The sequence below is a fragment of the Tursiops truncatus genome, chromosome 19, assembly GCF_011762595.2.
Source record: "Tursiops truncatus isolate mTurTru1 chromosome 19, mTurTru1.mat.Y, whole genome shotgun sequence".
Taxonomy (NCBI): Eukaryota; Metazoa; Chordata; class Mammalia; order Artiodactyla; family Delphinidae; genus Tursiops; species Tursiops truncatus.
The window spans coordinates 51,718,878-51,743,369 of record NC_047052.1 but is presented as its reverse complement, the minus strand read 5'-3'; the positions used below and the strand labels follow the sequence as shown (position 1 = coordinate 51,743,369).

Here is a 24,492-nt window from a genome sequence, read left to right as displayed (position 1 = left end):
TAAGACAGCTGGAGGTTAGAGAACAAATGGCTCCTGGTCCGAAGATGTAAACGCGGAATCCCCATGTCCCATCAGACCACCACCAATGGAATGCTAACAACAGACAAAACTTAGGGCAAACTATCACCTAGACACTTTTATAAGTTATTTACATGTACTAACTCATTTAATCTTCCTAGTAACCCCACAAAGTGGAAACGATTATCCCCACACTGTAGATGAGAAAACTGCAGCATCCAGGGTAGGGTTGCTGTCGGGGCGGGGTTTCTTCGACTGACAATAATCGTAACGAGAATCTCCTCCCGCTATAACTGTCTCCGGCAAAGGGAATGAAAATTAGAGTTCAACGTGGAAAGAGGAAAAAATGTGTGAACAGGGAATCTACCCCCCCTACTGGCCTGCGTCTCATACTGCATCAGGAGAGACGAAGGTCAGACCAGCGGAGGGACCTTAGGAGCACTGTGTCTGGGAAAGGGCGGGGCTTACGGTAGGCGGAGCCAAATGCCCCGCCCACTTTGATAGGACGAGCCATTTCCGTCCGCGGAGAAACAGAGGCAGCAGCCGGCCGAGTTGCGAGCAGAGCGCCTCCGGCAGGCCCTCCCTGGTCGGAACCGGCGAGTGAGCCAAGCGGCGGGCAAGGGTGAGCGTGCGGCCGGAGCGAGTGCGCGAGAGTTTCTCGGCCTTTGCCGTGGGAAGTTGGAGTCCGGGGTCCCGGAGGGAAGGAGTGGGGCGTTATCGCCTGGGAAACGGCGCGAGCCCCAGGCCAACGAGTGGGTGGGATTTCCGGAGCCTTTAGCTGATGAAGGGAATTTCTGGTGTAGAGTGCGAGAGGAGGCGGGACTTCCTTTAGCAACTGAGGGCTGCCACTCAAACCTATTTACCTACTTTCCTTTAGGCCGGCTCCCAGGATGGCCAGGGTGGAGGCCCAGGGCCGCCTGTGGCTGGAGAGCCCCCCTGGGGGAGCGCCTCCCATCTTCCTGCCCTTGGGTGGGCAAGCCCTGGTGCTGGGCCGAGGACCCTTGACGCAGGTTACCGACCGGAAGTGCTCCAGAAACCAAGGTGGGCAGGGAGGAGCCTGAGCTGGAGGGGGTGTGGTCCGCTTCAGGAGCGGGAACACAGTCAATGGGAAAGGTAGTCCAGGAATTGCGTGGTGCAACCAGTCCTGAAGTTGGTAGGTGGCATGTGGGGAGCACAGGAAGAAAAAGGTTGTGCCTGACCTGGAACTAGCCAGACACCTTGGGCGGGAGCGGATGGAGTCAATCCCGAGACACTTTGTCACTGGGCAGAGGATACTCACAGGCCACCGGGAAGGCTTGAATCAGGCCACGACCCTTGTCAAGGAGAGAGCCGATCCTACGGAGAAAAGTGCATATTGCTAAGCAGAGATGGGTGGTAGAGGGCCAAGCCCAGAACCTGCATCTTGCCAAGGTCTGCGTTGTCAAGGAGAAGCCAATTCTATACGGAAAAATACCTGCCCTGCCCCTAGGCGAGGACCAGTGACACAGGCAGTCGTTAAGGCCTTTATCTGGGTGCTGCATGTCAAGGAGTGAGCCAATTCTACTTAGAAATAAACTGATTCCTCCTGCCGGATGGGTGCTGTAGCCCCATACTGTGATTTGAAGCTGGCCATGCTCCCCAGTAAGGAGGGAAGCAGTCACACAAGGATTCAAATCCTGACTCCACCCCCTCAATCCTCAGTGGAGCTGGTCGCTGACCCTGAGACTCGGACGGTGGCAGTGAAACAGGTACCAGTTCGTTAGCAAGGGGCCTGGGGGTGGAGTGGGGGTGGGGGGTGTGGAGAATCGCTACCCAGCGGGGAACAGGCCCAACTGGGAAAATCTGATTCTGGGAGGGGAACAGGTGTGCCTGTTTCAGTGGGGTAAACATCCATACCCATTTAAATTGGGTAAGACTGGATGCTTATAACCTTCCCAGAGCCCTGATTGGTGGTACAGGGTGAGGAGGCGGGACTTAGGGGTCTGATTGGCTGGTGGAGAAAGGCGAGTCTTTTTCCGGGTTATTTGATTGGAGGAGGTTGCCGCTGGGGGTGGAGCCAGTTCCAGTCCTCCCTCTCTCTCTACAGCTGGGAGTTAACCCCTCAACTGCCGGGACTCAGGAGCTGAGAACAGGGTTGGAGGGTTCTCTGGGGGTGGGGGACACGCTGTACTTGGTCAATGGCCTCCACCCGCTGACCCTGCGCTGGGAAGAGGCTCACACGCCAGAATCCCAGCCAGACACTCCACCAGGCACCCCTCCTGTGGCCCCGGAGGAGGAGGAGGAGGAGGAGGATGAACAGCAGAAAAAGCGGATAAGGAAGTCATCCCCTGGCTGGGAGAGCTTCCAGAAGCTGCTAGTGTTCACGGCACCTGGTGTGAAGCCCCGGGGCAAGGTGAGGCCCAAGCTGAGCGCTGAGGGAGCACAGCCCCTTATTGCAGTTAACACCCAAACAAAACTTAGCTCCTGTTTGGATTTTCCTGGCTCTTGCCGTCCGAGGTGAAAAAGGCCAGGGGAAGAGGCTGGGTCGGATATGAAACCCATTTTAAAGATTGGAATACTGAGGGGCTCCGGAGGAATAGGAGATAGTAGAGTGAAGATTTCACTCTCTGAATTCAGTGTCCGAGATACATCTTTGCTGTGCCTTGTCCTTACCTAAGATGTGTAGGCCCGCTGTGACTCAGTTTCTCCATCTGTAAGGGGTGGGTGGTAATAGTCCCCAGCTTGCAGGGTTGATGTGAACCAGCCTGTGAGTGAGGGGGATCAGAGGTGTAACAGTGCCGTTCTTCCTCTTTTCTGGGTAACGCCAGGTGGCCAGTTTTGATCTGGATGGGACCCTCATCACCACACGTTCTGGGAAGGTCTTTCCCACTGGCCCCAGTGACTGGAGGTGATAAGAGACAAGAGGAAGGGGTGGGTGAGGTGCACTCCGGGCCCCACGTCACGTTGCTCTTCCACGCCCGCCCTAGGATCTTGTACCGAGAGATTCCACAGAAGCTCCGGGAACTGGCTGCCGAGGGTTACAAGGTGTGTGTGCGCGTGCGCGCGTGGTGGCGGGTTCACAGGGCAGGTCCGGGCCTGATGAGGAGGGCGCCGGCTGACACCTGTCCGCTTCCCAGCTGGTGATCTTCACCAACCAGATGGGCATTGGACGCGGGAAGCTGCCAGCGGAGTTGTTCAAGGCCAAGGTGGAGGCTGTGGTGGAGAAGCTGGGGGTCCCCTTTCAGGTATGGCTGTAAGGGAGGCTGAAGGGCTATGTGGAGGGACAGAGACTCTGAGATGGGGGCGGTGGTGGGGGGAACCTGGTAGGTGAGGGGGCCAGGCACAGGGACCCAGAGAGAGGGGAACAGAGACAGTGAGATGGGACAGAGGAGGGAACAGAGACCCAGGGAGAAGGTATGACATGGTGAGCCAGTTGGAGAGGTGGGGGGAACAGAGACCCTGGGTGAGTGGGGTGTGGGCCCCAGGTGGGGTTATGCTGACAAACCCATTGTAAGTGGCAAGTTCCAGGGCACCGGGCGCTCTCCTTGGATTGGTGAGGTTCTGGGTAGCATCCTTGGGACCCATGTGCCCTTGAAGGACTCTGGGTGCTGGAGGAGGAGCCAAGGATGGTGTCTAACCTCTGCCCCACCCACAGGTCTTGGTGGCCACGCACGCAGGCTTGTACCGGAAGCCGGTGATCGGCATGTGGGACCACCTGCAGGGGCAGGTGAGCTTCGGACTCCCAGTGGCTCTCCTCCCTCTGCGGCCCCTTGCTCTCTGCCCTGCCTCCCCACTCTGGGTCTCTGGTGCATGACCTTCCTCTCATCCCCTACCCTAGCCTGGCCTTCTCAGTTCCTTTGCTGTCGTGTCCTAGTGTTGATATGTGAGGCCGGTGCTCACAAACTGTGAAAAACAGTGGTGGAGAGAGAAGTCGCTCATGGATCCATTCATTCGTTTGGGTGTGCGTTTGTTCTGAAGTTCAGCAGCTTCTTGAGCTGAAAATATTAGTGAACAAGACAAACCTGCCTGCTGCCAGATCAGGGAAGGTGCATTGACAGATATGTGGAATAGCAGAGTGCGGATAAGGCAGGGTGTTGCTTTATCTACGGAGCTCAGCGAAATCCTCTCTGAGGTGCCCTTGAGTAAAGATACAAAGCTGCTGAGGGAGGGAGCCATGTGTGTATCTGAGGGAAGAGTGGTCCAGGTAGGAGTAACGCCAAGTGCAAGGGTCCTGAGGTGGGACCGAGCCTGGTGTGCTCATGGGCAGTGAGGAGGCCCGTGTGGCTGTACCTGAGCGGGTGAGGGGGAAAGTGAGGGGTATGAGGTCAGAGAGCAGGGGTCAGGCTCTCAGGCTTCGTGGGCCACAGTGAGGTGGCCACCGGGAGGATTGGGAGGAGAGCGTCCGGAGCCGCGGTAAGTGGGAACTTGCGCCCTCTGGCGGCCGTTTGGGGAACAGACGGGCGAAAGTGGAAACCGGGAGACCCGGAAGGAGTGACCGAATATTCTAGAGACGTGCTGGTGGCCAGGATCGAGTTGGTGGTGCCGGCAAAGGGGGTGAGAAGTGGCCGGAGGGCGGGGCCGACAGGATTCACTGATGGATTGGGTGTGGAGCATAAGAGGTTAGAGATAGGCCTCCTGTGGGGCACAAGACCAAGCTGAGCATCCGGCAGGCCCCGTTAGTGCCCTGGGGGGACAGATGTGTGAATAGGTTCTTTACTGCCAGTTGTCTATCACCTGTCCCTCCCCAGGCCAACGAGGGCGTGCCCATCTCCATCGGGGACAGCGTCTTTGTGGGAGGTAAGGGCCTGGGGGTGGGGAAATGTGTGGGTCCGCAGGGCTGATGCAGGTAGGCTGGGGACCCCTGTCCCCAAGGTTCCTGGTGGAGACGGGTTTGTATCCTCCATGTGTTCCAGATGCAGCTGGACGCCCAGCCAACTGGGCCCCTGGGCGCAAGAAGAAAGACTTCTCTTGCGCTGACCGCCTGGTGAGGCTCGCTCTACCCTGTCCCTGCCCACCCCACCCCCCAGCCCAGCCACTACCCAGTCTGATGTGTGCCCTTGCCCCCAGTTTGCCCTCAACCTGGGCCTGCCTTTCGCCACGCCAGAGGAGTTCTTTCTGAAATGGCCCATGGCCCGCTTCGAGCTCCCAGCCTTTGACCCGGTGAGGCCCGTGGGGCGGGCTGGGGGCAGAGTGGGGGACATGCAGGGATGGGGAGGGCGTCTCGCTCATCATGTCTGCCCCTCCCAGAGGACCGTCTCCTGCTCTGGGCCTCTCTGCCTCCCCGAGTCCAGCTCCCTCTTAAGCTCAGACCCCGAGGTGGTTGTCGCCGTGGGATTTCCTGGGGGTGAGACTCCTGCCCCTCAAAAGCCCCAGCTCTGCTCTGACTTCTCAGGCCCCCACTAATGCTGCGCCCTTCACAGCTGGGAAGTCCACCTTCCTCCAGGAGCATCTCGTGTCGGCCGGATACGTCCACGTGAACAGGGTAGGACATCCGCAGCCCCTCCGCCCCCACCCCCGAGAGCTGTCCTCTAGGTCTCTGCTCCCCTCGCATCTGTCCTTCTCTTTCTGGCTCTGCCCCCTGCCCCCAGGTCCTCTCTCCAGGTCCCTGTCCCCCTCTCCCTGCCTTTCCCCGCTACCCTGGATCCCTAACCCCTCTGTCTCTGGGTCTTCCTCTCTGGTTCTCTGTCCCCCTGGGTCTCCTGGCCCCCATCCGTGACCTCTTTCTGGGTCCCCCAGGACACTCTGGGCTCATGGCAGCGCTGCGTGACCACGTGCGAGGCGGCCCTGAAGCAAAGGAAACGGGTCGTGATTGACAACACGAACCCGGACATCCAGAGCCGAGCCAGGTACCGGGGTCCCAGGGGCGGCCTCTGTAGGGTGGGCCCCGGGCCCTTTGCCAGCCCCCCACTTCCCCGGCCCCCACAGGTACATCAAGTGTGCCCGAGACGCAGGCGTCCCCTGCCGCTGCTTCCTCTTCAGCACCACCCTGGAGCAGGCACGCCACAACAACCGGGTGAGCCGGCCTCCGCCTCCCCAGCCCCCCACAACATCCCGCCCGCCCCCCACCCCCTCGCCCCAGCCTGACCTCCGCCCCCCGCAGTTCCGGGACATGACGGACTCCTCTCACATCCCCGTGACCGACATCGTCATTTACGGCTACAGGTAGGCGCCGCGGGCGGGGAGGGACGCCAGGTTGAGCCTGTACGTTGGGCCTCACCTCCACCCACCACCCTCTGCCGCCAGGAAGCAGCTCGAGGCCCCCACGCTGGCCGAAGGCTTCTCCGCCATCCTGGAGATCCCGTTCCGGATCCACGTGGCGCCGCAGCTCGAGCGGCTGTACCGCCAGTTCTCAGAGGGCTGAGCCAACGCCCACCCCCACCTGCTCCCCACCCCACAATAAATGCTGTTTTTCTTCATGTTTGACCAGCATTTTGCTCCCAGCCGGGCTGGGAGCACAGACCCACCGGCCTGGTCTCCCAGGAAGGCACTGCTGGCAACTTTGCCTCAAACTAAACCCTCAGCCCACCTTGGGGACAACTGCATCTCGCGGACGGGGGTTTCGGCTTCTCCAGCCTGCGGCTGCTGGCGCTCCAGATGGGCGCCAGGGCATCCTGGCTGGCAGGGCCCAAGTGGAGTTCGCTGCACGCAGCTGCCAGCTGCAGAGCAAGCCCGGAGTTTTAGCAAGACTGACCCGGGGCCAAGAGCTGGAGCTCCGATTCCGTGAGAAATGAGGTGCTCTGCATGCTGGACTTGAACCCCAGGGCTATGGCCTGGACCTGCAGCAGCGAGGGGCGCCTGAGAGCCCGGCCAGGCCTGCCGCGTGCCACCAGTGCCAGAGGACTGGAACCGGCCTGGCATTGCCTTGTGTTTGCTTCCAGCTAAGTGAGGCTTGTGGAACCCGCAGGACAAGGAGGGCAGCCTGGCAACGCCGGGAGTCGGGGGATGGACCCCAGGAGCAGCCGGCCAGCTGTGGAAAGACTCTGGAAGACACAGCCCAGCAAGCACCTTGCAGACCTGGCAGCTCCGTGAACTGCAGCTTCCCCTCCTGGCTCAGGTGACAGTGATCTCAGAGGTGACCCCTCTCCTGAGAATGGTAGAAATGCACACTCCCAGGCCTCAGCCGTGTCAACACTCGGGGGTGGGCCCAGCCATCAGCCCCCGGGGACGGCACTCGGGTCTGAGGACAGCTGCTGTTGGGAGGGGCCTGGCCTCTCCCGAGCCAGGGTGCCTGGACAGAGCACAGTGGCCAAAGGGCTTTTAAAAGGTTTTATTGGGGAAACGTACAAGGGTGGGGACTGTCCTTGGAGATATCTCAGGACGCTGTCCTCCATCTCACTGGGCAGTTGCAGTCCCCACAGGCCTCTGCTCAGAAGCATCTGACCTGGGGGCAGGGGGCATAGTGGGAGGGACTGGACAGGTGAGGCTCCAGGGCCCCGGGCACAAGAAGAGCCTCTCCCTGCCCTCCCTGCCCCTGACTGGAAACTCCTGCTCCTGTCGCCGCCTGGTGGGGAGCGGGGCTGGAGTTTCCCAGGAGGCCTGGGACCATGGGTGATGTGCGTGCCTCTCTCTCTGCTCTGGTCTTCTCAAGGCTAGGGTCACACTACTTCCCGAACCCCAGGCAGTTCCCAGGGTCCATCCTGTCCTTGGCCCAGCTTCCACTCACCAGTCTCGGCGGGGCCTCGTCCGTGGCTCCTGGAGAGGCCCAGCCCGGCGGGGTGGCCCCTACCCCCCCATCTGTGCGAGAGGAAGCCAGGGAGGAGTCAGCGCGGGGTGGGGTGGGGGGGAGGGGACCGAGGCCCCGGCAGCGGCGCTCGCTCACCCCACGCTGCTGCTGCTCCTGCTCCAGGTTCCGCTGCAGGACCTGCTGCTGATTGGCGATGACGCGCCGGATGCCGTTGACGAAGTTGCTCTGGTCGTGGGGGATGAGGCCAATGAAGATCTTCTTCTCAGAGGAGTACAGGAGCATGAGCACGCGGATCTCGCACGAGGCCTTGTAGGAAAAGTGCACGCAGCCGGCCTGGCGGTGTGGAGCACAGTGTCACGGGCGGGCCCTCAGCGCAGACGCTCCTCCCCATTGAGACACGGGCGCAAACCGCACGGGTCAGCGCCCTGGCAGACGGGCACCACGGAGCACGCTGGGCCTTCCCAGCTGCCGTCCTCAGCCCTGTCAACACTCCCACAGGACACCAGAGGTGCCTGCGCAAGGACCAGTGAGTGGGCTCTACAGCTGAGCCCAGGAGGCTGCCCGACGAGCTCCAGCGAGACTGTGGCCCCCACGCCGGCCAGCCAGTACCCAGGGTGCCCACGGGACCAGCCACGGCCGTGACCGCGACCACGCAGGAAGGCCGCGGCGGGGGAGAAACACCAGGGGCCAATCTGGCCCCAGGAGGCCGGGCACCAGGGCTCCGTCCACTCTGCGACCCCCGGGCCAGCTGAGGGCGGGGAAGCTGGGCGGCGCTGATCCACTGCGATGCCGCCGTCACCGCGGCTTGGGACGTGGCTCAGCGTCACAGCGACCGCAGTGCCGACAGGCACCAATCGCTCCCTGACGCCTTTCACAGGATCCTCTCTCCAGGGCCCAGGGGTCACCGTCCCCATCTTACAGGTGAGCAAACCCAGGCTGAGAGCTCGGGGACTCGCAGGCCCCCAGAGCCAGAAGGGGTTATGCCTGCCCTCGGGCCTGTGTGCCACTGCAGGGGCCAGTGCTGACAGGCATCGAGGAGGAAGCCCCTCACAGCACCCCCGAGCCAACAGCCGAGGGAAGCCCGAGTGCGCCGAGGGAGCACCGGCCATGTCCTCGAGGCCTTAGTTTCCCTGAGGGAATCCTGCTTTTAAACTCTTAAATAACCAGCCCCTCAAAGGCACAGTGGCACAGCCATGATGACTTCGGCTGACTTAGAAACATTACGCTAATTCGAGGACAGCTATGACCTGGTACAGCAAACACCCACAAAGCGGACACAGACAGCTGCGGCTTCAGAAGCACGAGGGCCAAGCTCCTCACTTCACAGATGGAGAGACCGAGGCCCGCAGAGGGGAGAACTGGCCAAGGCCCACCAGCAGGTGAGCACCAGGGGCTTTCAGAGCTCGCTCCGGCTGGAGGCAGGCAGATGCCCTGCCTGGTGAGGGCCTTGGGAGCCTCAGGTTTTCCACCCTGTCCCAGGGGAAAGGAGCAAGAGGAAGGCGGCAGGTAAGAACCTGGGAGCAGAGTCGACGCGTGGGGTGATGTCAGCCTCAGCTGAGTAAACCCAGACAGAGCAGGGGGGGACAGCCCCGGGGGCCCAAACCAGACTTGGTCCAAGTTCCCGCCCAGCACTTGCCAGCACAGCCTCCGAGCCTCAGTTTCCCCATCTGTAAAATGGGGTCAGGATGGCCCAGAGCCCCAGGGGAGCCAATGTCCAGGCACAGAGCCAACACGCCTTCCCCACGGCTACCATCACACCCGGCCAGTTTTGGGGAATCGTCCGCTCTTAATCTCATTTCAGTTTTTAAACACCAAGCGGCTCTGGCTCTGTCTGTCCCACCATCAGCCCGGCCCTGGGCCCCACCAGCCCACTCACAAAGCCGTTGTCCATGATCCGGCACAGGCTCTTCAGCGTCTCCAGGTCCTTGGTGAAGTGGAACTGCACCAGGCGGGAGTTCCGGAAGAGCGGCACCAGGGTGGTCTGCAGGGAGGCCCCGAGGTGGCTGGGCCAGGGGCCAGGGCCCCGCAGCCCCTCATGGCCACACGTCGGCAGGCCCCGCCCCGCCTACCGCCACTTGCTGGACAGGCAGCCTCCCCCAGGGCCCCAAGGTCGAGGCAAGCCGAGTGCCCCCTTCCCCACTCACCAGCAGCTGCTGCGGGATGAGCTGCATGTACAGCTTCCGCGGCCACTGCTCGGTCCTCCTGCAGGGATGCGGGGACGAGGGTCAGGAGGCCAGGTCTCACCGAGATGCCACCCCCACCCCCTGCCCGACACTCACAGGATCTCCCCTTGGTTCACGTAGATGTGCGACGGCAGCCACCTCTTAGACCGACTGTTAGGCTCAGGCCTGGGCTTTTGGGGGGTAAGAAGAGGGGAGCCGTCAGGAGTGGGAGGATGCCCCGGTCCTGAGGTCACCCAGGCCCGCCCAGGGCTCACCTCCTGCCACTCCATGACTCCACTCCATGCCAGGAACTTGTTGTTGACCATCTGGACAGGGCCCGCGACGCCACCAGGTCCCACTGCCTGGGGAGGAGACAGGTGGGCTGGTGCCCCAGGAGTTCCCCAAAGAACGCTGCCCAGACCCCTCCACGCCCCCAGTCCGTCAGTCCCAAGCTTATCTACCTGCTGCCCCCAGGGCCCAGCCTGGCCCGGCCCGGCCTCTAGTCTGCCCACAGGCCCAGAGGATTCCCCAGAGCGGGCCCTGCCCCTCACAGCACACCCCATGCCCTGGGCCAAGCCCCCGCCATCAGCCTGGGGGACATGGCTCACAGGGTCTGCCTCTAAGAACTGGGCGGCTGTATAACTTGCCACACAAACTGGGACACTTTTGGGTGAAGGGGTCACTGAAGAGCTGGTAAGGTGTGAGCCAGGATTTGAGGTCACCCTCCTGCCACGAGTGTACCCTCCTGCCACGAGTGTGCCCGCCTGCCCATCCGCCTCCCTGCTCCCCATGGGCACCCCTCCTGCCGGGAACCACCCTGTCAGACCCCTCGACCCCCTCACCCTTCAAAGCCTCAGACACGTGTGGCGGCCGGGCCCAAGGGCACACCTGTTTGCGGGTGGTGATGACCTGCCGGATGGCATTGACGAAGCCGCTCTGGTCGTAGGGGATGAGGCCCATGAAGATCTTCTTCTTGGACGAGTACAGGAGCATGAGCACGCGCACCTCGCAGGGGGAGATGTGGGGGAAGAGCATGCAGCCCGCCTGTGGGTGGGGGTGGGGAGGGAACGATCATCACGGGACAGAAATCCTCAAGGTTAACACCAGGACCCTAAATGACTGGTGTGTAGCCAGAACATGTCGTTCTGGGAGCCTGTGAACGTGCACCCTGGTGTCCCCCCCCCACCGTGACTCTGGGGTCATGTGCCGGGTGAGGGTCCTGAGAGGGCTCCACCTGCCGCCCACGTGCCCCGAGGTCATCCCTGTCCTGCGGAGTTTGCTGCTGGGCCCCGCTGACAGAGGCCACCAGGCCCGGGGGTTAAGAGCACAAACGCAGGACCAGACTGCCTGGGAGTAACCCTGGCTCTGCTACCTCCTAGCTGTGTGACCTAAGGCAGGTCACCCCTGGACCTCAGTTTCCCCACGTGTAAAACAGCACAACAACGGCGCACAGAGTAAGCGCCACATAAACGCTCATTACACAAGATGCTACTGCCTCCTTGGTGGGACTGCGGGAGAGCCTGAGCCTCACAGACGTCCCCACCTGGGGTGTCTAGACAGTGGGGCATGCGCGTTCTCAGCCCCGGGGTCCGCTGGCTCAGGGACCCCACCCCTGGCCTTCCTGGACCCACGTGCGGTCGGCCCTCCCGGAGCATAACCGGACAGGCCATGGAGGGCGCGTGCTGAGGTCCACCTTCCCTGCAGCCTGCGAGCCCCAGGCTCCAAGCAAACGGTGCTGAATGAAGGGGTGACCGGGCAGGCAAGAGACCCCACACCAGTCACAACCCAGAAGAAAAGGGGATCGCCCAGGCACTGAAGGGCAGCACACAGCGCCCCCCGGAGGCAGCAGCCAGGAGCTGGAGAGTGGTCTGTCCCAAAGGGGACCAGGAAAGGGAGAGGACCCCAGAGCTGAGTCCTCCAGGCCAACGACCTACTCCCACCTCAACCCAACCCTTTCCCAGTACCTGCCGTCCCACAGCCGGAGCCCTGGGGGGTGGGGGCAGCGGCTGAAGCCTGGGCCCAGACCTGAGAGGCTTGCAGGGACCACGCCTACCATGTCCTGTGTCTGAATCCCCAATTTAACAATCTCTCCAGCTTGCACCTCCTGAGCACTCACAACGCCCTCAAGTCACCGCCTCAAGTGCTTTACTCACTCCTCCCAGTGGCCCCAGGACCGCAGATGAGGAAACTGAGTCCCAGCAGACCATCTCCACTGCTGGCTCCCTCTTTCCTCCAGGCCACCCCGAAATGCCAAGTCCCTGCCATGTGCTATGGCCCCAACAAGCTCCTGGGTCCCAGGAGGGCTGGCCCAGGCCTCTCCCTTCGCTCCCGCGCCCGGGGGTGGCTCCAGCTTGTCCGGGAGGCTGGCTGGGCTCCTCTGCTCTCCAGGGACAGGGATGCCCCCAGGAGAGGTCACCCGGACCCTGCCACCTGCCTTGGGGTTGTCCCAGCAGAGCTCTGCCTCCCGCCGTACTTGGTCACCACGGTGCTTCCAAGGGGCCCTTCTCGCCCTGTCCCCGCCCATCTGCCCCCAGCACCCCCGCCCCACTCACAAAGCCGTTGCCCATGACGCGGCAGAGGCCCTTGAGAGAGTCGCAGTCTCTGTTGGTGAAGTGGAACTGCGCCAGCTGGGAGTTGCGGAACAGGGGGCCCAGGGTGGTCTGGGGGCGACAGGGGACAGCTGGGTCAGGGCCAGGCGGGTGCTCTGGGGCCAGGGCGGGCAGCAGAGGGTGGGGCCTCACCAGCAGCTGCTGCGGGATCAGCTGCATGATCAGCTTCTGCGGCCACTGGTCGGTCTCCCTGCGGGAAGAAGAGGGTCAGGGGAGCGGCCCTGCCACCCGCCCGCCCGCCCCCTGCCCACCACTCACAGGTTCTCGCCCTGGTTCACGTAGGCCTGGCAGGGGAGGGCCCGCTTCAGCTTCGCCGTGGAGTCCGAGTAGGGCCTGCGCTTCTGTGGTGGGAGCGGAGGGGTCACTGGACACAGCCCGGGTGCCCAGGCCTGCCCCCACCTGCAGGGGCAGAAGGGACCCCGGGGCCAGCCCCCAGCCCCCCGCAGACTCACAAGAGGACCTGACGTGGACGCTCACCTCCTGCCACTCGAGGACGCCGCTCCAGGCCAGCAGCTTGTTGCTGAGCCGGTGTTCACCCACGGCCAGGCCCCCGAGGGCGAGCCCGGGCGAGGAGGGCCCGATGGGACCCAGGGCCCCGAAGACCCGAGCACCTTGCTGTGGCAGAGGGGGTAGGGAAACTGAGGCTGAGGGGCCCGCTAGGGGAGCTGTCCCCCACATACCCCAGAAGGGACATCCCAACATTGAGACCCCGATCCCCAGCTGCGAAACCCCCAGGGCCATCTCCAACCCCTTTCTCCCAGGGTTGAGACCCTGAGTGGCTGACCCCCCGTGTCCTTTTCCTGCTGCCACCCCAGGACGCTTCCCCGCCCCAAGGCTACTTGTCACCTCAACACTGGCCCATGCAGGGTCCCTGAAAGCTACCAGTTGCTTCCCCTTCCAGCCTTTGCTCCAGCTGTGCTCTCATCCTAGCGGGCCATCCCCCCCCCCACGTTCCTCAGGAGATGCTCCCCACTCATCCTCCCAGTGCTGATCAATTTTTGATTCCTCTATTGAGATAACTCAGAAGCAGCTCTCTGGGGGTCCAGAGCCTCCCTGAAGCTCCCCCCACGACACACAAGCCAGCCTGGGCTGTGTCTGTCTGTCTGGCACACTGGTTTGCCCCATCCCATCCAAGCTCAAAACCCTTCCAAAGCTCCCCCAGGCCCTCAAGAGAAAATCCAGGGACTCCCCTGGTGGTCCCGTGGTAAAGAATCTGCCTTCCAATGCAGGGGACGCGGGTTCGATCCCTGGTCGGCGAACTAAGATCCCACATGCTGCGGGGCAACTAAACCTGCGTGCCACAACTGCTGCGCACGTGTGCCTCAAACTACAGAGCCCATGCGCTCTGGAGCCCGTGCACAACTAGAGAAGCCCGCGTGCCGCAACAAAATACCCCGCGTGCTGTGACTAAGATCCGGTGCAGCCGTAAAAATAAATAAGTAATTTAATTAATTTTTTAAAAAAATCAAAAAAGGAGAGAGAAAATCCAGACTCTCCTCTCTGGCTCCCGCCAACCTCCCCAGCCAGTTGCCCGCCTCCCCTAGCGCAGCCCAGGCTGCAGCCACATCAGGCTGACCACGGGGAGGCGGGAAGGAACCAGAACTCTCCAGGGAGGTGGGGACACATTTACAACAGGGAGCCTGACAACACCTGGAAGGGTCTCTCAAACACAACGTCTTGAGAGCATCTGCAAAACACCAGAAGTCCCAGCAATAAAGCCAAGGAAAGCTACACAATTTACTCACAAGGCACTCTCCAGTTATCTTTTTTTTAAACCCAAAACATCTCAAAGCAAACAAGGGAAGGCTTTGAAACAGCCTGACAGCAGGAAACCGGTGAAAACCCTCCTAATAGGTGCCTCCAGGCAGCAGAAAAAAAATGGTTGTTACTTTTCATTTCATTACTAATCAGTATTTTCCAAATTTCCTATAAAGCACACAGGTGTCTTCTGCCCCAGAATAACAACAGGCAGGAAAAACTGTATTTTGTAGGGGCTTAAAAAGCAAAATAAAAACCTGAGCAAGCACACTCTCCCCCTGGGCAGGAGACTCTGGGATTCAGGCAACCGTGAGAGATCAGGAAGAAGAGCAGAGAGCATCCTGGTGTAAGAACACGGTCGGAGCGTCCGAGACGGAGAAAGACTGTTGTAGCCCTGGGCGTGTAGGTTACCACAGCCAGAGCCCATAACGTCTGAGAAAACCAGTTAAATCACACACCTGGAGGAGACTTTGGGATCCAGGTGAACTCACTTTAGGGCCCAGTTAATGTGTGCACCAGGGACACCTGTTTAAACTCTGCTTGTGTCTGGAGGCCAGTCTGACTACGTTTTAACCGGGGTGTAAAAACCAGCGATGCTTAAGCTCAGGTCTCCCCGAAAGCAGGATGCGTGTCAAGGTGAGGACCACGTTTAAGGGCTAGACCTACGTGCAATCCTAAAGGAAATCTCACATCTGGGCAGGTGTGTGTAAAATGCCTCCCACACCTGTTCTGGTGCTCACTGCATAGGAAGCCTATTTAGTACCTGGAAGAAGAATGAAAGCTTTAAGATGTACGTTTAAGGACCCAGGAGGCGCTTCTGAACAAGCAGACATGAACGCTAAGGAACGGAGAAGGCAATGGAGTGAAGGATGATGTTTAAGTTTAGGGAGGTGTTCCGAGTCCGGGTACCTGAATATAAGATCCGAGAAAACCTGTTTAAGGCTAGTGTGGAGCTGCCACAGCTCCCCGATACGCACAATGTTGGGGCAGGATATTTAAGAAGGAAGCTTGAGCGCCAGGTTAGGGTAAAACGCGCATCTGGGCAAGCGTATCACGGCTTGGCTGTGCGTGAAACGTCGGGATATGTAGATTTACAGCTCCAGAAAAACCTTAAGAGTTTTGACAAGTATGTGCATCTTTTAGGTCTCGGGAAGCATGTGTAACTTCGCGTACCTGCAAAGCTGGATGTTTATGTTTAAGATCTGGACTTACTTGGCCTACTGCCATCAGTAAGGGCATCCAACATCTGGGCGAGCGTGCAAATAAACCCTGGGCGCACACGCCACGGGCGCCGTACAGACGCGTGCGGGCCCGGGGAGAACGCCCCCGGGGGCAACACCTGGGCGGGCCAGTGCGAGACGCGGGGCCCTCTCGCCGCCGTCCCCCCAGCCCCCTCCCCCATTTCCAGATTTCCTGCCCGGAAAGCGAGCAACTTTCCAATTGGAAAAACAACAACGCACGCCGGCCGTCCGCCCGCCCCCCACCCCGCGTTTAAATCGGGTCGCGGAGTCAGCAGTAATTTGAGCCCTTCCCGCCCCCGTACCCCACCCTCGCCACCCCATCCCGAATGCGAAACAAAGGGGAGAGCCCGGCGCGTACCACCCAGGGGGGTTCACAGGGAAGCCGGCCCCAGGCGGGACCACCCTTCGGGTCACCGGAGAAACCCCCGAGGGGGGAGGCCGCGGACAAAGACGCCAGTCCGGGAAAGGGGCCGGCGGGGGCGGGGCTGTGGAAAGCTCTGGAAAAAGGGCGGGGGGCTCACCATGGGAGGGGCCGAGCGAGCCCGGATCCGCGGCGGCTGCGGGCCCCGGGGGCTGGCCGGCCAGGAGCGCGAGCGGGCGGCGCGCACCGTGAGGTGCCGCAGGGGGCGGCCGCGACCCCCGAGGGGGCCCCCAGCGCCGGAGCGGTGTGGGGCACGGCGCGGACGGACCATGGCTGGTGCAGGCCGAGCGAGCTGGGGGCTCCACCGACTGAGAGGCGCGGGCGCGCGGCTTAGGGGGAGACAGGCTGGGCTGTACCAAGCGTGGGGGACGCACCGCCGGAGACGGTCGCTGTGGCCAAACCACTGCGGCGAGCAGGGGAGTGCGGCGCGTACCAATAGCGTCCGCAAGGGGGCGTGGCCGGGGTGTACCAAAATAGGGCTGGGGGAGCCCCGGGAAAAGGGTGTGTGGGGCGGGGAATACGGCAATTGGAAGATACTATGGGTCGCTCGAGCACGGAGGGGAGGAACTGAGAGGACGTGAGAGAAACCACTTCAGGGGGGCGCGGCTGGAAACACAGACCGAAGGGTGACCGGAGGAGATGAACGTAGAGGGTGATACCAAGTGGGCTGGGGGGGGTGGCAGGGGAGACCGTGCCCCGAGACCCAGACCTGCGGAGCCGGGAGCATCAAGACATGTAAGGAAAAGGAGGAATAATAGGCCTAGGGGCCAGGGAACCTACCTAGAAGTTCGGGAATACGGGTCGTACAAGGCCTAAGGAGAGGACTTAGGGTTTGAAGACAGTGACGTGGCTAGGTGGGCAGGGGACCACAACTCCCAGCGGCCGCCGGGCGGCGTGGGCGGAGCCAGAAACCCCAGGAGACGCCGCCGGTCACAGCTGCGTGCCCATTGGTCCCCGGGCCCTAGGCTCCGCCTGCCTCCCTCTGCATCTCCTTGCCACTCGCCTCTCGGGGCCATTCACTGATTCGCTCATTCACTCAGCGATTAAAGGACTGCGTGTTCACTTACTAGTAGTTGTGTAAGATTTCCTGCTTCAATTTCCTTGTTTCTTAAATGTGGATAATAGCTAACCCTAAGATGGTTATGAGGATCATATGAGTTAATAAAGTATTAGGATCGGTATCTGGCACAGTAACGACCTAAATTGTAGTTTTTCTCCTTTTAAAATCATTATTAGTACCATTTCCAGTTCTGTGCTGGGCAACGAGTATACCGTGGTGACCAAACAGACCAGGTCCACTGGAGAAAATAAATAATCGCAGTTTGTGATAAGTGTTATAGAGAAAATGCACAGAAGGGTGGGATGGTGACCGTGAGAAGTCAGGAAAGTGACCTTTAGGCAGCCTGCAACTCCACATAGGCTGGAAGAGTGTGCTAAGATGAGGGAACAGCCAGGGCACAAATCCTGAAAGTGGAAGGAAAACAAGGGGGGCCAGTATGGCTGGAGCAGAGTGACAGTGGAGGAGAGCTGTGGAAGTGTAGAGTGGCCAGGTGCCACAAGCAGGGTCCTATAGCCTTGGGATGGAATTTGGATTTTAGTCTCACTTTGCTGGGGAACCAGCAAAAGGTTTTTTACCAACGAAGGGACATAGTCTCATTTACATTTTAAACAAATCATTCACAGGATGCATAGAGTTATGCACACAATGTCACTACAAGTCTACAGAAGAAGCTGGGAGCCAGAGTCACCTCTGAGGAGAGAAGGCAGCAGATGGAGTGGGGAAGGGTCACAGGAGTGGAAAGGAGACTCAGTTTATTCTTTTAGACTATTTGGAATTCTTCCCATATACAAATGTTGCCTATTGAAAAATAATTGTTGATATATTAACATCTTTTTTTAAGGATCCCTCTGGCTGTGTTGAATATAAGATTATAGGGGATAGTGGAGCAGGAGGGCAGAGAAGAGACTATGGCAATAATCCAGGTGAGAGGCACAGGTGGGCTGGATCGCAGGCAGGGTGGCCGCAGTAGAAGTGGTCACTTTCACAATTTATTTTCAAGCTGGAGCCGAAAGGACTTGTGCAGAGAGTGAATGAAAGAGAGGGGTGAAGAGATGCCAAGGATTTTGCTTGTACAGAAGTGTCATTTTGTGAAAGGGAAATGACTATGGGAGGGGGGGGGGAGATGGAAATATCACTTGTTTCTATGAGGTACATTTAAGATGTTGACTGAACAATTTGGATAGGGGAGTCTGGAGATATAATTTCGGGAGCCTTCAGTGTTGGAATTGATGAGAATGAATGAGAGATCACGAGGAGGTGTGTGTGGACAAAGACTGGGACACTCCATCCCTTCAGAGGTCAGATCTATGAGGGGCAACTAGCAAATGAGAGGACAGACACATGAAATTTGAGGAGAAGCCCCAGGCAAGGTCATATTTCTCATCCTTGCTTGCCTGACCCACTAAGCTGCTTGCCCAAGGGTTTCCCAGGGCTGATGGTGCCCCAACCTGAGCCCCAAATCTGGCCTGGATTGTGGCCAAATAGGGAACCAGTGCTCACTGGACCCAGACTGCAAGTTTGATATCAACAGTTACCTCCAGAGCCCTGACAATGTCAGGACACCCCACCGCTGGCAGCCGGAAGGAGAAAGAACTGTAGGGGCAGAAGCCTCCTTCTCTTCCTTAATCTCCCTAAATCCTCAGTTCTCACCATTCTTAGCGGTCCAAGCCATTGTGATCTCTTGCCTAGGTAACAGCCTCCTAATTCTTGCCACCTTGACTCTCATTCCGCTAATCAAAACACTCCAATGGCTTCCCAATGCCCTTAAAATTAAATACAAACTCTTTCTCTAAAGCCCTGCATGGTGGGACCCCTACTGCTCTCTTCAGGCTGATCTCTTCTGTGCCCTTTCTGTCCTCCACCTAGTTGATGCCTTCCCGTCCCTCAGATCCCATCAGGACACATGTGTTGGTATGAATTCCTAGGATTGTCTAAGCATGGAGAAAGGTGTGCCAGGATACACTCCAGCATGAGCAAAATGGCAACATGTCAGAATGTGAAATGAAAACACAGGCTGAAATTCTATTAGTAATATTACAGTACAGCTCTCTGAAACCATCTAGCTTACCCAATTTGCCAGTTTGCAAGCCACTGTTCATTTATCTGTAAAACCTACCCAGCCTAGCTGGCTACTATTATGACAAAGCAATTCTGCTCCCATCTGTTAAGCTGTACACTTCCTGAGGAGTAGCTGTTACCAAACCTGTTTATGCCAGCCATGTTTAAGTTAATAACTTAACCCTATCAGATAAATGAAATATTAATGCAAGAGAGTTGTTTGTATGCAAAGCAGGTTGCCTGCATTAGAAAGAATAAAAGTGAGCTACTTAAAAAAAAAATAAAATGCTGCCAAATTAGATGCAAGCAAAGCAACCGTAAATGATTAAACGGAAAAGCTCATAAAAACCTAGGAAGGTCCAGCCTGCAGTTTGCTTGATAAGTGTCTTTAGGTTCTCAAGTCACTTTTTATTTTAAATAAATTTATTTATTTTTGGCTGCGCTGGGTCTTCGTGGCAGTGCATGGCCTTTCTCTAGCTGCGGCGAGCGGGGGCTACTCTTCGTTGCATTGCGCAGGCTTCTCATTGTGGTGGCTTCTCTTATTGCAGAGCTCGGGCTCTAGGCACGCGGGCTCAGTAGTTGTGGTGCACGGGCTTAGTTGCTCCGCGGCATATAGGATCTTCCTGGACCAGGGATCGAACCCTTGTCCCCTGCATTGGCAGGTGGATTCTTAACCACTGCACCACCAGGGAAGTCCCTCTCAGGTCACTTTTTAAAAAGAACTGGAAATGATAAATGACTTTGTGGTTTATGGGTGCAGTTTATACAAGCATGTGACGTTGTATGAGAACTGGGAGACGTATACTTAAAGAAAAGGTCTTGGGTACTTCCCTGGTGGCACAGTGGTTAAGAATCCGCCTGCCAATGCAGGGGACACGGGTTCGATCCCTGGTCCGGGAAGATCCCACATGCCATGGAGCAACTAAGCCCATGTGCCACAACTACTAAAGCCCGCGCGCTCTAGGGCCCGTGTGCCGCAACTACTGAGCCTGCGTGCTGCAACTACTGAAGCCCACGCACCTAGAGCCTGTGCTCCGCAACAAGAGAAGCCACCGCAATGAGAAGCCCGCGCGCCGCAACGAAGAGTAGCCCCCACTGGCCGCAACTAGAGAAAGCCCACACACAGCAACGAAGACCCAGTGCAGCGAAAAAACAACAACAACAAAAAGGTCTTGGTTCTACATAGAGGGAAGAGATGAATGTCTTTCTAAAATGTTCTTGATGAAAATAAAACATTTAAAGTGTTTAGACGTTCATTAATGCTATCTGCCATATTCTTCTAACTCCCCACTGGCCCAGCAATTGAAAGGATTGCACTTCCTGACCCCACTACATTTGAGTGGGGCCATGTAATTAATTCTGGCTAACGAGGTATGGGCAAAAATGACACATGTGAATTCAGTCTGGAGCATTTAATTACTGGTGCCAGACCAGAGCACTCTATGCCTTTCCCATGCCACTTGGCAATGTTTAAGATCTCTCAGCATGGGCTCCAAGCTGATCCTCGGTGTAGCGAGAGTGAGAATATCCACCTTTTCTATTTCAAGCCGCTGCAGTTTGGGGGTTGTTTGTTATTGCAGCATAACCCAGCCTATCCTGACATAGAAATGTCCTTTTCAAATAATCCTGTTTAACCAATCTGATTGCTTTTACTGAAAGGGCAAGCTGGGAGTACAAATAGGTATGTATGTGGCACAGACAAGGACATGAAGACAACATGGACAAATAACACTTTATACTACAAAGTGGGAGTAAGGTGATCTCTATCTTGAAGTTTCTCTTTTGTTTGTTTTTGCAATTACAAAATAATGTTCTTAAAAATTAAGGGTCTGCCTGATACATACTCTTCAAGCTCTATACATTCTTCCTTAAGCTTTCTCATCATGATTTGTAATTATCTGTGTCTCCCACATTTGACTGGGAGCTTCTTAAGGACAAAGACCATGTCTGGCGTATTCACAGCTATATTCCAAGAACCCAGCACACAGCTCTCTGGGTCTAAGTGTACAACCCCCTAGAACACCCTCCACACCTCTAGAGAGGTTATGTAATGTGTTTACTCTCCCGTTTCCCCTTCCGGGGCGCACCAGGAAGCCACCTGTCCCAGCTTTCCCTGCAGTAGGAGGGGAAGATTGAGTTCTCACCTGTGGGAGCGTATGCATGAGCATCATGACGTCATGAGCGAGCGTCACTTCCGGTCCCAGGCCGGTAAGAGCCAGTGTTCGCTCCCCGTGCCCTTGCTCTATTGCTCTTTCCAGTGTTGGAGACTAAGGAGGGTTTGGTTATTGAATGGAAGCAGCAGGACCCCCGAGTCACTGTTGGAGAAGAGCCGCCAGAGGGAACAGCCTGACCCAGGCTATCATGGTGGGGCAGTGCCGGAGGGAGGTAAACCCTCTGTTAAACCAGTGAGATTTAAGGATTTGTTAACATAACATAGTCTGATCTGACCACACACACACACACACACAGGGCTCTTTAATCCTATTTGTCTACCCACCACATGTGCTCTGTAGTCTGTAGTCTCCAGGCCTTCGTTTACACTGTCCCCTCTACCTACTGTGCCCTTCCCTTTAGTTGTACCTATCAAAGGATGACCCATAATAGCATGTACTTTTCATTAAGCATGAAACCGGGAGTTCTCATTCAATTCCCACAAGGACCCTTCAAGGTTGGCTTATGAGAGCCTCAACTTACAGATATGAGAGAACAGGGTCTGCAAGGTGAGCTCCCTGATTTCTTCCTGCCAACTACAGGAAGGCAGGGACCACACCTTTTCCCTGCCACAGCCCTAACCCCTACCAGGCATCCAGTAAGTATTTCCCAAACAAATGAACTGCAAATTTTCGACCTCCAATGTCAACTGGCCCCTGCTTCCTGCCTGGCATTGTATAAAGTTCCTTGATTACCTCCTAGAGTTTGGTTGATCCTCAGCCATACACACCAGAGTGGGTCAGACTGGTTGTCAGAGCTGGTGCCAGCCTGTATCACTTAATTTAAAAACATATCATTCTTGGAGGGACTTCCCTGGCGGTCCAGTGGTTAAGACTCTGCACTTCCACTGCAGGGGGCGTGGGTTCTATCCCTGGTCAGGGAACTAAGATCCCGCAAGCCACGCAGTGAGGCCAAAAAAATAAAATTAAAAATAAATAAATAAAAATATATCACTCTTGGAAAAGCAATAATAATAAACATGTCTTAGACACTGCTAAGCACTTCATGTCTGAGCTCACCGAAGACTTACACACCAGGCCATGAGGGTGACAATCTTATTATCCCATTCTACAGACAGGGAAACCAAGGACCAGTGAGGCAGGAGCCTGAGGTCACAGGCCGAGGAGAGGCAGAGAGAGATCACAAGCCCAGGTTTGTTCTTTTTTTTTTAAGATTTTTTGGATGTGGACCATTTTAAAAGTCTTTACTGAATTTGTTACAATATTGCTTCTGTTTTGTGTTTTGGTTTTTTGGCTGTGAGGCATGTGGGATCTTAGCTCCCCGACCAGGGATCAAACCTGCACTCCCTGCATTGGAAGGCAAAGTCTTAACCACTGGACTGCCAGGGAAGTCCCCCAGGTTCGTCCTTAATCTCAGCAGAAGCCCTTGGTCCCTAGTTGGTGGAAAAAATGAGGGGCATTAGGCGTGAACACCTTAACTTTCTGTCGCTCCTGCCCAAGGCCCACCCAGGGCCATCAACTAGGGGCTGGGACCCTCCCGTCCTCGTCACTGGGACACCTCTCACGTCTGCCTCTCAGCCACCACCTACCTCCGCAACATGTACTGTTCCAAACACTCCCAGACTGGAAAAACCCGGACCTCACCCACCTCTAAGCCCAGAGGCCTGTCTCCTCGCCTTCAGAGGCAAGGTGCCTTGAGATGGCCGTGTCCTGCCCAGCCTCTTCCAGTACAGTATGATCCACACTGGTTAACTGGCAAGATACGAGTTGGTACAATCACTGGTGTGCCAGGCATTTTTTGGAGGGAGCAACTGGGCAGTTCTGTTGCAGTTTAAGACGGGCACCCCACTAAAAAATAAATAAAATAAAATGGGCACCCCAAAAGGTCAGAAACATTCTACATGGCCAACAATAGGGGACTGATTTGAGAAAACTGTGGTATTCCAAGGGGGAATACCATGCGGCCATGAAAACGGACAGAGGGGGACTTGCCTGGTGGTCCAGTGGTTGACTCCTCACTTCCAATGCAGTGGGCGTGGGTTCGATCCCTGATCGGGGAACTAAGATCCCACATGCCGTAGGGCATGGCCAAATAAAAGGGACAGAGGGCTTTTTGCCCGGGTATAACCTGCAAGATACTCTGTCAGATGAAAAAAGTAATCTACAGAATAAAGCAGACTAAGTTCTAGAGATCTTCTGTAGAACAAAGTGCCCATAATTACTGACACTCTACTGTGCACTTAAATTTAAGAGGATAAATCTGTTAAGTGTCCTTACTACCCACCCCCCACAAACACACACAAAACAAAGGGACACAAGGAAACTTTTGGAGGTGATGGATGCCGACTACCTTAATTGTAGTGATGCTTTCGTGAGTGTATACATATATCCAAACTCAATCATACCTCAGTAAAGCTGTTTACAAAAATATAAAGCAGGCTGCCACTGGATAGAAGAGCCAGAAAATGAATATACTTCTCTGTTTGCTTCTACCTGCTCGTTCAGATCTCTGAAAGAACACACAAGAGATTGGTTACTGGTCTCCAGAGGGGGCTGGGAGAGACCATGCATTGGGTTGATTTTGGAACCTCTACAAGTGTGAACCATAGAAGGTTTTTTTATGCAAAAAATAAGTTCAATCTTTAAAAAGGCAAATAAACAGAACTGGCATACGCCTCAATTTTGAAATTTTCCAGCTGGGACTGTATCACACAGGAATCCCTGCACAAATGAGGGGTTAAAGATGTACGTATATGCTGATTCTCTGCGGCATTTTTGATAATAGTGGAAAACTACACAGTTACCCAAAGACGGCCCCCGTGACCCCCACCTCCTGGTATTATAATCCTTGTATTACCCTCTCAGCCTCCGTGTGGGCTGGACCTAGCGATAGCTGTAATGAACAGAATACGGCAAAAGCGACAGGCCATCACTTCCACCACTGAGTTACAAAAAGACTGTGGGTTCCATCTTGGGTGCCCTATGAAGAGGCCCACATGGCGAGAAACCAAGGGAGACCTCCAGCCAAGAGCAAGCAAGGAACAGAGGCTCTGTGTCCAGGCACCTGCAAGGAACCAGATCTGGCCAGCAGGCATGTGAATGACCTTGGAAGTGGGCCTTCTCCCAGTGGAGCCTTCAGATGAGACCACAGCCCCAGCCCACTTGACAGCAACCTTGAGAGACCTTGGGCCAGAGGCCCGAGCTAAGCTGGGCCTGGGTTCCTGACCCAGAGCAACTGCAGGACAATAAACGCTTATTGTTTTAAGCCACTGAGTGATGTTACATATCAACAGACAGACAGCTTATGCCGCCGGGATGGTCTGTGGGATTGGAATTTGTCCACTTAATGGAC

General features: G+C 57.0%; 2 protein-coding genes across 14 annotated transcripts; one reads left to right on the top strand and one right to left on the bottom strand.

Annotated features, from left to right (window-relative positions):
* The first annotated feature begins 505 nt into the window (after positions 1–505).
* On the top strand, positions 506–11,308 carry PNKP (polynucleotide kinase 3'-phosphatase). Of its 11 annotated transcripts, none has more exons than XR_012328195.1 (18): positions 508–640; positions 896–1,059; positions 1,699–1,745; positions 2,084–2,389; positions 2,805–2,884; positions 2,964–3,021; positions 3,114–3,221; positions 3,632–3,703; positions 4,725–4,773; positions 4,890–4,960; positions 5,044–5,136; positions 5,224–5,320; positions 5,397–5,458; positions 5,713–5,989; positions 6,220–7,030; positions 7,823–8,581; positions 8,673–10,199; positions 10,769–11,308. XR_012328195.1 is itself a non-coding variant. In XM_033845738.2 (17 exons), the coding sequence occupies exons 2-17, from the start codon at positions 909–911 to the stop codon at positions 6,335–6,337; spliced, it is 1,572 nt and encodes a 523-aa protein (XP_033701629.1). In that variant the 5' UTR covers positions 509–640; positions 896–908; the 3' UTR covers positions 6,338–6,392. The 11 variants fall into 11 exon arrangements, 3 of the variants coding, with proteins under 3 accessions (XP_033701629.1, XP_033701630.1, XP_033701628.1); XR_012328194.1 differs by having other exon boundaries at positions 7,823–9,039; positions 9,462–10,199; XR_012328193.1 differs by having other exon boundaries at positions 7,823–9,166; positions 9,462–10,199.
* On the bottom strand, positions 7,229–16,256 carry PTOV1 (PTOV1 extended AT-hook containing adaptor protein). Of its 3 annotated transcripts, XM_033845744.2 has the most exons (14): positions 15,952–16,256; positions 12,909–13,046; positions 12,690–12,772; positions 12,564–12,621; positions 12,375–12,482; positions 10,711–10,866; positions 10,098–10,184; positions 9,940–10,013; positions 9,805–9,862; positions 9,537–9,641; positions 8,981–9,130; positions 7,796–7,993; positions 7,640–7,710; positions 7,229–7,357 (listed from the first exon to the last, which is right to left on the bottom strand). In XM_033845744.2, exons 1-13 carry the CDS (start codon positions 16,120–16,122, stop codon positions 7,699–7,701), a joined length of 1,398 nt encoding a protein of 465 aa, XP_033701635.1. In that variant the 5' UTR covers positions 16,123–16,256; the 3' UTR covers positions 7,229–7,357; positions 7,640–7,698. The 3 variants fall into 3 exon arrangements, with proteins under 3 accessions (XP_033701635.1, XP_073652761.1, XP_033701638.1); XM_073796660.1 differs by having other exon boundaries at positions 7,229–7,710; XM_033845747.2 differs by lacking the exon at positions 8,981–9,130 and having other exon boundaries at positions 15,952–16,249.
* Between the last annotated feature and the right edge of the window lie 8,236 nt (positions 16,257–24,492).